This window comes from Nomia melanderi, chromosome 2 (assembly GCF_051020985.1).
Source record: "Nomia melanderi isolate GNS246 chromosome 2, iyNomMela1, whole genome shotgun sequence".
Taxonomy (NCBI): Eukaryota; Metazoa; Arthropoda; class Insecta; order Hymenoptera; family Halictidae; genus Nomia; species Nomia melanderi.
Window position 1 is genome coordinate 9,679,278 of NC_135000.1, and position 14,646 is coordinate 9,693,923.

The 14,646-nt window shown below is 44.0% G+C and overlaps 1 protein-coding gene across 3 annotated transcripts in view; it reads left to right on the forward strand.

Annotated features, from left to right (window-relative positions):
- Ca-alpha1T (Ca[2+]-channel protein alpha[[1]] subunit T) overlaps positions 1–14,646 on the forward strand; it is an 80,057-nt gene that overhangs the window by 47,033 nt on the left and 18,378 nt on the right. The window contains exons 18-19 of one of the 3 annotated variants that reach the window (XM_076365284.1): positions 1,336–1,456; positions 14,403–14,558. In XM_076365284.1, coding sequence (XP_076221399.1) covers positions 1,336–1,456; positions 14,403–14,558 — 277 coding nt within the window. Of the gene's footprint in view, positions 1–1,335; positions 1,517–11,249; positions 11,407–14,402; positions 14,559–14,646 lie in introns of all 3 variants that reach the window. The other 2 variants (XM_076365283.1, XM_076365286.1) reach the window with 2 other exon arrangements.

A 14,646-nucleotide genomic window follows, 5' to 3' on the forward strand; every position in this document is an offset into this window, starting at 1 on the left:
CGAACACATTCGAGTTCAGATGCTCATGCGCAGGGGATGGAAACGCTAATTAGAAATTCTGCTTCTTCCATTGATCGTTCTCACGGAAACGAACACTTCGAGGGAGATCAGTTCAGAAAACCGGAGTACAGGGTCATCGGTCGTCTCGATAGTCTCGCTGATTCTTCTCGTCCGAAAGGCCGGACGCGGAAACGAAAGCGCTCGAATTCGAGGGCGACGAGGGAAAATCGGTATCCGCGCGGGGAGGAGTTTCGGCAACGAAGTTCTCGCTTCGATATGCACCGCGCGAGAGAAAGTCATATTGACCGGGGAACGGAACTCGATTACGCGAAACCGTTTCGCCCGGAATGGAATCGATACCGCGGGACTGTTTTATTCAAAACGGCGGCAGAGGCACGTACGTACGCGCAGCGGCCAAGATCGCGGGTTTAGTGGTCGAAACTCCGTCGCGGTTCGATAAACGGGGAGCAGCTGATTCTTTTAGTAGCAACGGAATGTCGTTCTCTCAGCTCTCTGGCGGTTCCGCGATGAAAACAGAGAATAACGTTCGCGATTCCAGAGGAAACAGGTCTTTGGCAGTTTCGTAAAGGAAAAACGGAATAATTCTTTCGTAACTCTACGAGCAATGATTCTTCGGTAATTCCAAAGAGAAGGAAATCTCGCGAAGGGTTAATGACGATAATCAAGGATCGTTAGATTTTACTCTTACACTGGGGTTCTTCCAGAGATTGTATCCGGTTTTTCCCGAGAATTCCGAGGAATTGATTTTCGACCACGGAAATGTCATTCCCATCGCGCGCCACCGGATTCTTCGATTCGCCGACTGTGCGTCAACTCTACGCTCGATTGTTCCAACGTTTGTTAACGCTTTGCCAGTCACGAGAATGGAAAGGCTGGAATAACGATCCCGGAGAATGCAAGGGACACGTATTAATCTGTAGACTCGCCGCGAAGTGATTTCGATCGACAATCGAAAAGAACGCGTCCGATCGGGGAAAACTGCTTTCGAACGGATCAAAGAACCCTCGATAGACGAAGAGTTGGAAATAGTCCGTTTCAGTCGCGAGAGCATTGACGAGCATAAATCGCGCGAGGTTAATTTGGTAAGCGTTGAATTAACACAGGTGTCTCTGAAAAATCGTGTCGCGCCCCTCGCGAGGACAACCCTCCTTTCCCACGCGCGTGTTCTGCTGTGCGCCTAACCTTCGACCCTCGGCTATCTGTCTCTCGTTCACCTGTCTATCTACCTATTTTATCTATATCTACACCTATCTATCTATCTATTCTATATATTTACGGATAAGGAAGTACATTGCACGTTTCGTTGTGTTGTAGTATTCTCGGGATGAACCTGTTTGGTTGCAAATTCTGTGAAACGATGAAAGGCAGCTCTGACGTCGAGTGTGATAGAAAAAACTTTGACTCGTTACTCTGGGCTATTGTGACGGTGTTTCAGGTACCTAAAAACAAAGAGAAAACATTGCAAAAGAAAACAAATACGTCCGACGGAATTCTCGTACGTATATATGTATATTGATGTATCGATGTGTATGTCAATATATATGTATCGATGGAATATACAGACATAGGAAAAAAGAAATATGGACAGAGAAAAAAATATATATATGAAAATGGAAAGTAATATACACTTTTTTCTCACGTATCTTCTCGAGGGCTTTTCTTAATCCTTCTACTGTTATATGATAGTGTACATTAATATATACGTTATGTGAACAATGTGCAGTGGAGTCTCGGTTCTGAAAGAATAATCATTAATTTGCTCTATGAATCAATCCGTTTATTCTAATCGCGGTAGCTTAAGTTATGGAGCTGTCGTCAATGAATTCGTTGTTGATCTCAGGTTTCTTTAATTGCGTGTCTCATTCGGTTAATAGATTTTCAACGTGGATCTCTTTTTCTTTATTTTCTTTGTCTCATCGGACAGTTGTTCGAGGAATGAAATATTTGTCTGTACATTGGATGTATCTCCGTTATACCGAGATCCCACTGTAACTTGTTTTAACGTTCGCACACGCATCCACATACGCTAAGTATCATGATTGCACGAGGGCTGTTCGATAAATCCGCGTGAAAATGGAAAAGAACCGATTCGCTTGGAACGAAGCAAACTGCTCGTTGACTCGTCCATTGTATACAGCGTGACTTAAGTAATTTTCTGATATAAACGCGTAACTTCAATCTTTCCCCGATAATTCATTGTAACGATCGAATAACGATTCGAGCGGCGGGTAAGTAGCAAACAGCAACGAACTGTTCCGACTGTTTGCAACTCGGCGCGAGATTCGTGAAATAAAATCTGTCAGCTTCTGTGAAACTTGCAAACCCGAAGATCCGTGAAATTTCGCGAAACCCGTTGATACGTTAAGCCGCATATTTTATAAATTACTCGAATCCGCTAATGGTTCGCGAATCCGTCGAGAGTTTCGTCGTCCATTTTGGATTTCCCGAGCAACCCTGGTGCACCATCGAGTCTACTTTATTCCGTATTGTTCACGTTTGCAAACGTCCGAGACCCATCGGTAAACCATCCGCTTTTATGATTTCTTGAGACCTGAAGGTAACGTATGTATGAACAGAAAGGAAGAAAGAGAGAGAAAGAGCGTGTGCGTGCGTGTGTCGGCGAGCGAGAGAGAGAAAAAGAGTACCATGAAACTCGCTCCTATTGGCATGTCGCCGTATCGAGGTAGGAGGAGGCCACGGCTCATTCGAATTCTTTTTTTTCCCTAATGTCTCTTCGCTTTTACTGTCAGTTGCTGGGAACCTGGCACTCGTCGTGCGACGGGGCGAGACGGGGCGTCGACAGTCGCTCCGAGAGATCCAATCGCGAGCTCGGGAACGGCTCCACGCGCGACCCGATTGGCGGGCGTCAGCGCCTCGGCCAATCAGGTGTGCGCCTTTGGATCTGACCACTAAGAGGAGAGTGCCAGGTTCGCTGCAACGGACGGTCGCGCAGCCCAACCGCAACCTGACGCTGCACGGGTTCAACCCTTCACCGAGGACGTTGCCTGTACACCGTGCACCCTCTCTTTCAACGACCAACACTGGAACTGCCCCGCGAATCACGTTTATTTTAGAATTACTATAAAGTACGACACGAAATTGTATAGAGTGTCATAATTGTAAAATTACCGTTGTAATTCGTAGGAATTCCGAGCGAGTCTAATTACTCGGTGGTTCTAGTGACAGAGATTCGTGTTATGGATCGAGTTTAGTTTGCGTTTCATCCAAGTTTCGGCTGGTCGGTTCACCGTGAGCGAATGCGAACACGTTAGAAGGAAATCTTCTTGAACGCAGGCGAGCGAGAAGTAGGAACGTGTAAACGTAGAAAGGAAAAATCGAAGATTTCCCGCCGTACGGTATAAAAAACATTTCCAATTCCATGTTTATTGTACACATTGAAATGGAAGTTCGCGTGTTTGCACAGCAACCCACATAGAATCAGCGAGCCCCGTGAAAGTGAAGCAATCGAACGCGATTGCTTCCGCAAACTCGCGTCTCCAGCGTTGTTTGCGGTTTCTCCCAACAACCGGGTGTCCTATCACTTAACGTCCGGTTGTGTGTACAGGGTGAGTCACTCGAACGGGGCGGGACGTGTTTGATTAGGCCGGGAGGAAGCTGTAGATGAGAAAATTGACTAGCAAACCCACGTTTGTTTTCCTACCGTCGAATTCCGCGCGAATTTATCGACGGCGACGCAACAGGGGTCGCCAGAAATATTTCTCGCCAGCCGAAACTCGTCGCCTTACCGAATAAATCACGGGATATTTGAATTTCACGGGCTGTTCCTCGCTGAAAGGCTCGACAAACCGTGCGAAACGTTAAGGCACGCTTTCCGCCGTTGCTTTTCTTACGTTCAACGTCTCCCGCGCTTCCGTCGCCATTCGCCTCTCGATTTCTACTGGTCTTCCGCGGAATCGTCGCTTTGCTCGTGAAACTTTTCGCTCGTTCGACGTGGACGCTTGCTTGCTGGCAGTTGAACTGTTTCGTGGAGATTATGAATTGATTCGTGAGAATCTGTTGATCGACGTTTGAATGGGAATGAAAATATTCAGTTGCAATGGACATTTTTGATTACGACAGCAGGTTTTACTAGCGATAGAAATTTTTCGTTGCAGTAGAATTGTTCGGTGCTAATAGGAATTTTGATTTATAGAATTGTTCAATGGTAATCGACGTTTTCGGTAGCAATAACGAATTTCAATGGTAACAGAAGTTTCCGTTAGCAAATGGAAACGTTCAATTATAACAGGAACGTTCAACATTGAGATCACAATCTGTTAAATTTGCAATCTATGAGACCACTCGACACGCATCGCTCCGAAAAGCTGATTAAATCGGTCTTTATCGGAAGATAATCAACCTTTGAAAGATTCATTAACAGCTGTCCACTAGATAACCCTTCGACGCGTATTGGAAATTGAGTTTCAGGCCTCCGTTTCACGTTGAATCTGAATGCACAAGTGCAACATGTGCAACAGAGGCCTGTTAGATGCTCCGTATTTATGTTTCAAGCGCAGAGTAGCTCGTTACGCGTCCGCAAGGTCGATAATGTCTCAGGGAGAAAGTGCACGATGCCATCTTGTGTATACTCGCGACAAAAATTCACACGAACCTCCCATTAAACTCGAAAACGACGAACAATTACTTCCAAATGACAGCCTCGAGCGGAATTTCCCTGATAAAAGCTCAACCTTGCATTTATCGTTATTTCTGTTCGCTGTTACACTTGTAATACTATAATTGCCGCTGTTACAACTTCTATTAGAATTCTTACGGTCGCTCCTGCACGATACAAAATACAAACGCGGTATCGCGCGAGAAGAAAAACAATGATTTCCATTAGAAACTCGCACGGGAACCGGAACGGGAGTTGTTATTCGCATTTCAGACGCGAAACCTTCCGGGCGTTAATGGTTTCCAGCGTGGAAGCGATTAACTCGGCCGATAATCGCGGCCGAGTCGAAGATAATTAATTGTTCCGGGGGAATTTCCACGGATTTTCGAAATAAACGCCGGGGAGAGAGACCCCTTTCAACGGAACGCTAATTAATGTTGAATGAAACCGCGAGCGGAGGGGAAAAAAAAATGGCGGCGCTTTCGACTCGCAGACGCCGGCCGAGTTATTCATTATCTTTCCGCCGCTTTCACCGGGAATTCGTACCGAAGTAACCGTTTGTCCCCGACGACAATGAAACGTTTAAAACAGCCGACTTCTCTTTCACCCTTGAACCGCGGCAAAACTGTTCCGACGGGAGAAATATGAAAACGGGAACCTAATTCCTTTCGTTGATCGTTAGTTAGACTGCTCTTCGAGCGTTCCAAGGAATACGTGGAATACAAGAAAGTCGAGATATTTCCGTTGAAGACGTTTAATAACGTAACTATATATATATTCGTTATATATATATAGCATGGGCATATGCTATATATATATATTATAGGTTGATAATAGTGTAAAGCAAGAATTGCAACAGTGCAACAGTGCAACAGTGCAACAGTGCACGCAATTAGATGCCGAAACCCGTTGATCTCCATAAAGAACCACTGTCCGTTGATCATCGATCAAACGAAGCCTGTTCCGAGAATTCACTGGGAGGTTTGTTCAATCGAACCTCCTCCCAGGAACAACGTTAATTATTCTCCGTGCAAACAATAAATTACAAGCGGTATTTACAAAGAGAGCGTACATTGAAGCATTAGCATTCCTCGTCACGCGACACGAAGACCGGCGGACCTTTAGAAATCGCGGGGGAAATGGGTCACAGATCGCCGAATGGAAGAAAAAAATATACGTTTCTCGAGTTGTTGATACGAGTTAATTAACATTAACCGGATCATCGGATTTAACCGAAATGAAATTCATCCAATCCTGTTGGATTTAATCGATTGAAATTAATTAATCGCGTAACAAGGAACGAATACTAATTCGGGAATATTAATCGAGTAACATTTAATCGAACGAAGAGATCGTTCGAAGGTTCCTATCGGAGAATCCCTTCGATTCGACGAGACTGTGACAAGCTTAGACGGAGATCGCTTCGTTGCAGCGCCGCGTCGGTTGTTCTGGTTGCAATTGGTCGTTGCACTTTTGATTTCGCTTGCAGTTGCATATCACACTTTCTCAGGAATATGAGATTATTTATTTCTATCGATTATCGTCGTTTAATGTTGTTCTTGATGTTCTTGTTGCTCTTGTTATTGTTGTTGTTGTTGTTGTTGTTGTTACTGTTGTTGCTGTTGAGAACTTTTCACACCGATTAATCGTTCGACTCGTCGCATCAACGGTGAACACTTTTTATAACTTCCTGGCTTGTCGACGCTTTTTTTCGGTGTTGATCAAGCTTCTCTTCTGGTTCGTTCGCTCGAGCATGATTGTTGTTATTCTTGTTGTTGCTGTTGTTGTTGTTGTTATTGCTGCTGCTGCTGTTATTTTCGTTCCGTATACAGATATTCTGTCTCGCTTCTGCATGCTTTGTTGCTTCTCATTTCTTAATATGCACACGTTACCCTACAATATCTACATTCGATCATACGTACTTACTTACTTACTTTCTTACTTACTTACTTACTTACTTACTTACCTACTTACTTCCGTTACACTGTAAAAAACGGCACCGAAAATTACCGGGACAGTCTTGTCGATATTTCATCGTTGCGACCGATCGCGCGATCGTTCGGCGAACGCTGGCCCGAGATCTCTGGAGATCATATCGAACGAACAAGAAATTCAAATCGTTTCTATTCGCTTGTATTCCGTTCGATATTTAATACTTCCAAGAAACAGACTCTCGAGGCTTCCCTTAGAATTTCTCCTTCGATATTCCATTAATATCTACTCGAACGTTTCGAAAGACGAGCATCAAAGCTTCTAATTTTTCATTCAAGGCATCTCGCCGACGTTCATTCGATGGCTCCGAAGGACGAACATCTATTCGAACGTTTCAACGAACAAATTCCCAATGAATCCTTCTCAATTTCGATTGGGAAGGTTCGCTCGACAATTTGTTAGATTCAGGGCGAGCAAAGATTCGAATCGAACGCGATAACGCGCGCACACGAGGCGGCGCGATTAAAGCGATCCGAACGATAACGCGATCCTCGCACGCGAACACCGCACTGTTCGGAATCATTAATCCAGCCGGGCTACGCCATGAATTTTTAACAGTGTAGCACGTATTACGTATACTGTGTATATCTCGATCCCTCCGTGTCATTTGTTCAGCAGCGCCTTCGGTGTCATTAACTGAGTGGCTCGGGATAATAGTGGTCCGAGTCGAACTGTTCCCGAGTTCTCGAGGAAAGAAGCTTTTGTGAAATATCTTTTGATTGATTCACCATTATTAATATAGCACCGGTGATGATGCTAGTCATGAGTAATCGTTAGTGTTGGCTATTGTATCATTGCGACAGTGTGATATTGTGATATCGCAATATTACAATACCACGATATTACCAGTAACATCAATCGGTAATACTCGCTGACATTAATAACCGATACATTATTAAAGTATCGTGACACCGCAATATTAATATTAATTCATACCGATCACCGGCAACCGCCAACATTATCAATCGTAGCATCCCCATCTGTTCAATTCGAAAATCAAAGTTCACGAAATCTATTTGCCCCGAGACCTCGACGAAAAGAACAGCCAACGAAACCACCGTCAACCCCATGCACCTCAACTCCGAGACAATGTTCTGTACACACCCGTTTCGCTCTCACCTGTTCGACCACTTTCTTCACCCCGTGTGTCTCTTCTCTATACCATACTCGTTCTATATCTGTTCCTTCGTTTGTTTATGTATTTTTTTTTCTCTCTCTCTTATATACATATATATCTATATTCTTCAATCTTCTTATCCGTCTCCGTCACTTATTCTCGATCGAACGAAAGAACCTCGGACACGAAAGATCGATCGATCGCGGCCGGGCAAAGGAAACGATCACAGAAACACGAAAACACTCGCATCCAGTCCGACAGAACCGGATCTACCGTCTCCCACACGTAAAAAAAAAGAAAAAGAAACGCGTATGAATACTCCGTGTTTGATACAAATTTATTATTATTATACTACTATATATTATATTGTGCGTAGAGCAGCCGTAGATAGACACCTCTCTTCGTTCTCTTGATTTTTTTTCTCTCCCGAACACCAACGTTTTTTACCTTATGTATACTTCTAGCTATTCAATTGCAGGTAGACAATTTAATTAGAGGCATTAATTAATATATCACGTGTTCCACGCGTGAACGGTTCCGCTATTACCGATATAGATAGTGAGTACTTTGTGCAACCAGTCGCTGAACGTTCGTTCAAGATCTCACGTTGTTTTTTTCTCTTTTTTTTCATATTTTTCTATCGAGATCGCGCCGCGGAGCTTCTTTCCGAGTGTTAACCCTTTCAGGACGAACGTTTTCGTTCTCAAGACAGACCTTTGTATCCTGGATACAAAGTTGCCAACGTACAGTTCAGTGTTCGTTTCTGATATTAATTTTTCATTAAAAGGAAGCTTCCTTAAGAAACAAGGAACCTTTCAACCTTTCTCTATACGACGTTCGTCAGGCTTCCAGAAGTCCTCCCACGGAAACCTGAATCGTCCATCGAAATATAAAATATTCTAAAGCGACGAGCCGTGTTTCGATGTTATTTGAATAATTCAATTGAAACAGCTTCCCGTTTTGTAGACGTCGGAGCTTAAGTTCCATTGAATTTGAATAAATAATTCATGACCGCTGCATTCGACTGCGAAGGGTTAAGGAAACGAGGGATCGCGTTCGAAGATTCTTTCGAAGGAATAACATCGGCGGTCTATACGGATTTCGTTTAAAAGGAAACTTATCGGAAAAAGTTTAAGAAATATGGAGGCTCCGCGGTGTTTGTGCTTCGCCGTTTACCTTTTCTGTTCCCCCCGTTTCGATTTCGTTTCCCGATTGAACGCCGCCACGTGACATTCTGCAACGACTGGTGCCCTTTGCTGCACTTGTGCCGGTCCGACCTCCTCAAGCCGCCATTTTGTCGGCGCTCGAGACCGGGCGTCGCCGAACAGTTTCTCGGCTCGTTCCCCATGAAATTCTCGCGTTTCTGGAATTCCGGTATTTTTCGTTGATCCCTCGATGAACGATTCCCGTGGAATTGCTAATTTTTCAATGGGATGTACTGCTATTGGGTTATTGATCCGTGAATCGAACATTACGCGTTTGAACTCGTTCCAGAATTTCGTATTATCGAACGATCAACTTTCGAGTCGAATAATTACATTTCAAATTGAATATCAAACAGAGATTTTTCGGCGACTCCCCCCGGTCCTAAATAGAATATTCGGAAAATCCTAGAGTTGTTCGAGACACTTCGCGTCTCGGATACTTCGCCATCGATTACGAATCGCGGCGTTTGGCTAAGAACATTGGCGATATCGATTCTTTCCAATACGAACACCCGTCCACCGTAATTACAGCACCGTCGTGCCGTACCGTTTCTTACAGTTACACCACAGCTTATGTAACATATTCGCTTTTATAACAACATACGAGTATCTTGTACACGTTCGCCTATTTGTTTACTGTCTGAATACGAGACACATGTGTTTGTATAAGTGGAACAGACACGCCGATCTTGCAGAATGTGACTGTACAAGCTTCGAGTGACAGTTGTCCTCGCTGTCCACCCGACGTACCTGCTTAATTGCTGACCACGAAGCGTCTTTCTGTCCATTTCGCCCAGATCCCCTTTCAGCGTGCTCGGATTTCAGTTGGATTCCACGATCGTGCATCGAGAAACGACCTTAAACAACGTTTCCAATGGAATTTAACGAACGTAAATGAGCCACTCATCGGACAAATCGATTAACTCCGGGAAACAAAGAGTAGAGAAAAGTGGCGCGATAGTTGTATATTCACATTGGAGATTTCCCTTTAAATGGGAATTAATTTCTAGCTTTCTATTTCAATTTCTATCTCGAACAACAGTCTTACCTAGAGCTAGTAATCTTCCATGATTCAAGACGTCAAATAGTCAAACGTTCTTTCAAACAACAATGTCACCTTGAACCATCAATCTTCTACAATTTCCATCGAAATTTTGCAACGTTCAATGTGACCTCGTTATTCCTCTTCGAATTTCTGTTCGAAATAATTCCATCTCGATCTATCAATCTCCCATAATTCGCATCGAAATGTTGCAACGTTCGAAGTTACTTTATCATTCCCCTTCTATCCTCTACTATAATTTTCAAACAGCAGTTTTATCTTGTACCATCGATCACCTACAATTTCTATCGAAACTCTGCAACGTTGAAAATTTCAAACAGCAATCTCACCTTGAACCATGGCGGGTAACCACGAAGCGAAACCACGTTACTCGACACTCCCGGCCCGTTCGAAGACAAACGATACTCATCGAACGAAGAAAGACAATTACGACAATCAGCCTTTTCTCATCAATAAGAAGGAAGCCTCGCCATTAGCGACAGTTACGCAACCATGTTTCTCGGCCTGGATGCATACATATAAATCGCGCGAGGCCGCCGGCCGTCCTTTAAACAGGATTTGAATCGCAACTCTATTCACCCGCAAGGAATAACCGTTTCCAAGCCGATGAATAATATCGCGATTACCGAACGGGGACACAATTCCGCCGCGGAATTACCGTTTAAAGTATTCAAATCCGTATTCGGGCTGGCATCGAGCCCATTACGCAACCTAAACACGCGTTTTCGAATCGGACACGTTACGCGAATCTTCGTCCGACGACCCGTTTCTCGACGGACAATCGAATCCAGTTGAAACGAATCGCCGATGGAAGGGTTACCGATATGCACATTGAATATTCTCAACCGGCAAACGAATTTATTCTATTCCTTTGCTTTCAATTATTTCACTTTCGATAGGAATTTTTGCAAATAGGTGTGTCTCGCGTGAATCAAGGGGTTGTATTATTCGATTCCTGAATCAATTCCTGATTGCTCGATTCCATTCGATTCCTAAACAAGCTAAGATTAATTTCATTCGATCCCCAAAGAACGCTCTGGAAAAACACGAGAAGGAGTCGATTCCCGGTTGAAAAATCGACGAGTCCCGTCGAATTCCTGGAGGAAGCTCGGTTTTCATTAGACGGAGGACGCTTCGCGTGCGGCGAGTGATATATAAATACACCCGGTCCCCAATTCCCAACCGTCGATCTGAATCGCGGCGATACTTTAGGCCGGCGGATTGTCTCGGTTGCAGCATCCTAGGGATGTACCTGTTCGGGGGTAAGTTTTGCATGTGGGTGGACCGGAGTCGGCCCTGCACCTGTGCCGAGGTGGTCTCGCGGCACCCGATGTGTCGCTGTGACCGCAAACATTTCAACGACATCGTCTGGGCACTTGTCACGGTCTTTCAGGTACCACTGTTCCTCCCTCTTACACCTGAAAAAAGAAAAAAGAAAAAAAAAAGAAAACAAAATAATTAATAATCGAGCGAATCGAAAGATCGATACGATACATTAATGTGACACACTGTATAATGCACTAAATAGAAATAACGAGCACCAAGGTATTTTTCTCTTCTTTCCACCGTATCTCTGTGATTCTATGTCTATATCTGTGCCTGTACCTATATCGCCTATATCTGTATAACTATGTTTCTAGGGTGGCTCCCGGAGAGATGGCCGTTTCCATTATTTTCAAATGATTCCTGATTCTCATTCTTGTCGATTGGTTTCCCTGGCCAATAGGGAAATTAGACGTTCAAAATTTGAAACGGCAACGTACAGCGATGTACATGCTCGAGTAATTCGAATAGAATTGTAATTAGAAAATTCATTTTCTTATCGATACTACTGCAATCTGTGAAATACGAGAATTTGATTTGCGAATGAACGTGTCCCACTTTACATGCTGTGAATTATTCTTCTATAAATTTGCTTTTATAAATGTATGCTTTTAAAATATATATATATGTTATTTGGTTCTTTTTATTAAGCATCAATGATAACGACGATGTGGTAGTTCTTTGGAATAAACTGGGCCATCTCTACTCGATTTGCCCTACATCTGTATCTATGCACCTGTATTCATATCTATGTCTCTATCTCTGTTGCCTTGCATCCGTTACGTATGTCTACATTCTATATTCACTTTTCTGTATCTTTCTGTGCTCCTTCGTCGGTGATTCGTGTCTACAGGGTGTTCAGATGGAAACGTTGATTTTCTTTCTGCGAAAAGAGGGGAGGTTCGCATGCGTTCGCCTCGTTTTCATTTCGATTCATTCTCTCCTCGAATATTTCCCATCATTACTCGTCGATGTTCCTTTAATCGTTTCTCCCGATCGTTCCGTTAACCGTCACCGGTCACTCGCGTTGAACACCCTGTAGCTTGCATTTCTATATTCGCGTTTCCGAGGAACAAGAGTGTCTATCGAGTGCCCATTTTTTCTTGTAACGCGCGACGTTCCGATTCGTAACCTGTCACGTTCCCGATATTTCCTGTTCGATTTCGTTGCTAACTGTTAGACGAAAAGAGATCCAACGTTGAGTTATTCGAATCTGTTCGATATCTGTTTGGAAGTTTCAGCTGAATCGAACTTATTTTTTGGATTACTCGCAGTTCGAAATATTAGGAATTTAAACTACGCGAAACCGAGGCTGTTCAAAGTTCAATCGACGCGAACGCATCGAGCAATGAAACTTCCAATCCATCGAGTTCAAAGGATTCGAAACGTCGAAACTTTTCCGATGAAACCGATGTACGGTAATCGTTCTGACTCTCCGAACGCGTTCCTCAGACTCGAATTATCTTTCACACTTCTACCGCGAACCGTTTATTTAACGTTACGGGAAAAATGGGTCACGCAATTGCATTTCAATCTCCGTTATTCGTACCAATGGACAAACATTCTCTCGCTTCTCTCGCTCTGTCCTGTTTCCGATTCTTTGTGATCTCTCGCCTCTATTTTCATCTATTTTTCTCTCTTCCCATTTTTCACTTTCTCTTCTCTCCTCCTTTTCTCTCCCTCTCTCTCTCTCTCTCTTTCTATCTCTGTCTCTATTTCTCTCTCTCTTCTATTCTTTTCTATTCTCTTGTATTCTCTCGTTCACTCTCACTCTGCGTATATATGGCTTCGACGGAGCGTCACGACAAGATTATCAACGCGCTGACGAGTTTCTCTCTCTTTTTCAAATTGCAAGCTTCTCGTGTCTCTATCAAAGTCAAGGATTAAATTGAATTTAACACTTTGACCGGCAGGAATTCGGATGACAGAACTTTCCGCGCGGATTTAATAACGACCCCTTTGCGCTCGAGGAATGCGCTATAAATACACAGTTTTTCTTTCCAATGAAACGTCACTGGTCGAAATTGATTTAAAGGGGAATTCTTTGAACGTGTCGCGTAACGTATTCTATGATTAGCGCGTGAAAAATCAGCAAAGAAAGTGTCATCGAATCTCCGTACGGAATCACGATCGACGTTCGAAAGGAAAGAGACAAATTCGAGAGAGCAATCGGTGAATCATTCGCAGCTCAAGTTCGGATATAATGAAACCAAAGAAAGGAACGGGTTTCACGGAAATTCGAACGAGAGAAACGAACTTCGGCTGCGAACAGAGAGAAATTCCAGGCGTCCGCTAGGAAAAAGAAAGAAACAGCACGCACCGCGAGGCGAATAATGATCGGCACTCTCTTGATCTCGAATGCAAATTATTAAGTCACCCTATGGCTAACGTCGTTCCCTTATATCGATGCAATTATATGGAATTATTAAGGGTTAACCCTTTGCGAACGAGACCCGTCCGAACCTTCAAAAACTGTCCAGGAAAAACCGAATTCTCCACGGAAAAGAACAAACCACCCGTCGATCTCTCACGATTTCAACAATGAACTCCTTACTTCGCGTTCCCACGCGAATGCTCGAAGCTCGCAGCATTCGACGGCAAAGGGTTAACTTCTGAAAAATTAACTTTCGTCAATTTCACCCTGTTGTTCGATGAATTTTCTACTTCTATGATTGTGCATCTAATTCTTCTAACGCTATTAAAGAAGTAGCTGTTAACCCTTCGCGAACGAAGCTTCTTGAAATATATAGAACCCTCGGTAAAGACAAATTATACATCGATCGCTTGTACAACAAATCCGGAAATTACGTGCCGATCCCTTGCCGTTCAACCAATCAAGTCATTCGTCCGCTTGCTCCTCGAAATATGAAAATTTCGTCCCGCCGAGATATCGAGACTCGTCCGCAAAGGGTCGAAGATCAAGACGTTGCTAATGGGGATGAGATAATGGCTTGAATCGACGATTGAAAAGAAAGATCGTTCGTCTCGTGAGAAACTGTTGAATCCGTCGCCGCGTTGCCCGCGTGGTTTACAGCCGTTCCTATTTCCGTTCTTTGCGGCGTGTAGATCCTGACGCAGGAGGACTGGAACGTGGTCCTGTTCAACGGGATGCAGAAGACGTCCCATTGGGCCGCGCTCTACTTCGTCGCGCTGATGACTTTCGGCAATTACGTGCTGTTCAACCTGCTGGTCGCCATTCTCGTCGAGGGATTCTCATCGGAGGTGAGCTTTGCGCTTTCCAACGAACTGTCAAGCTTTCTTCCTGCTTTCTACTAGATCGTCGACGACACCACGTTCACGGAACGCGTCG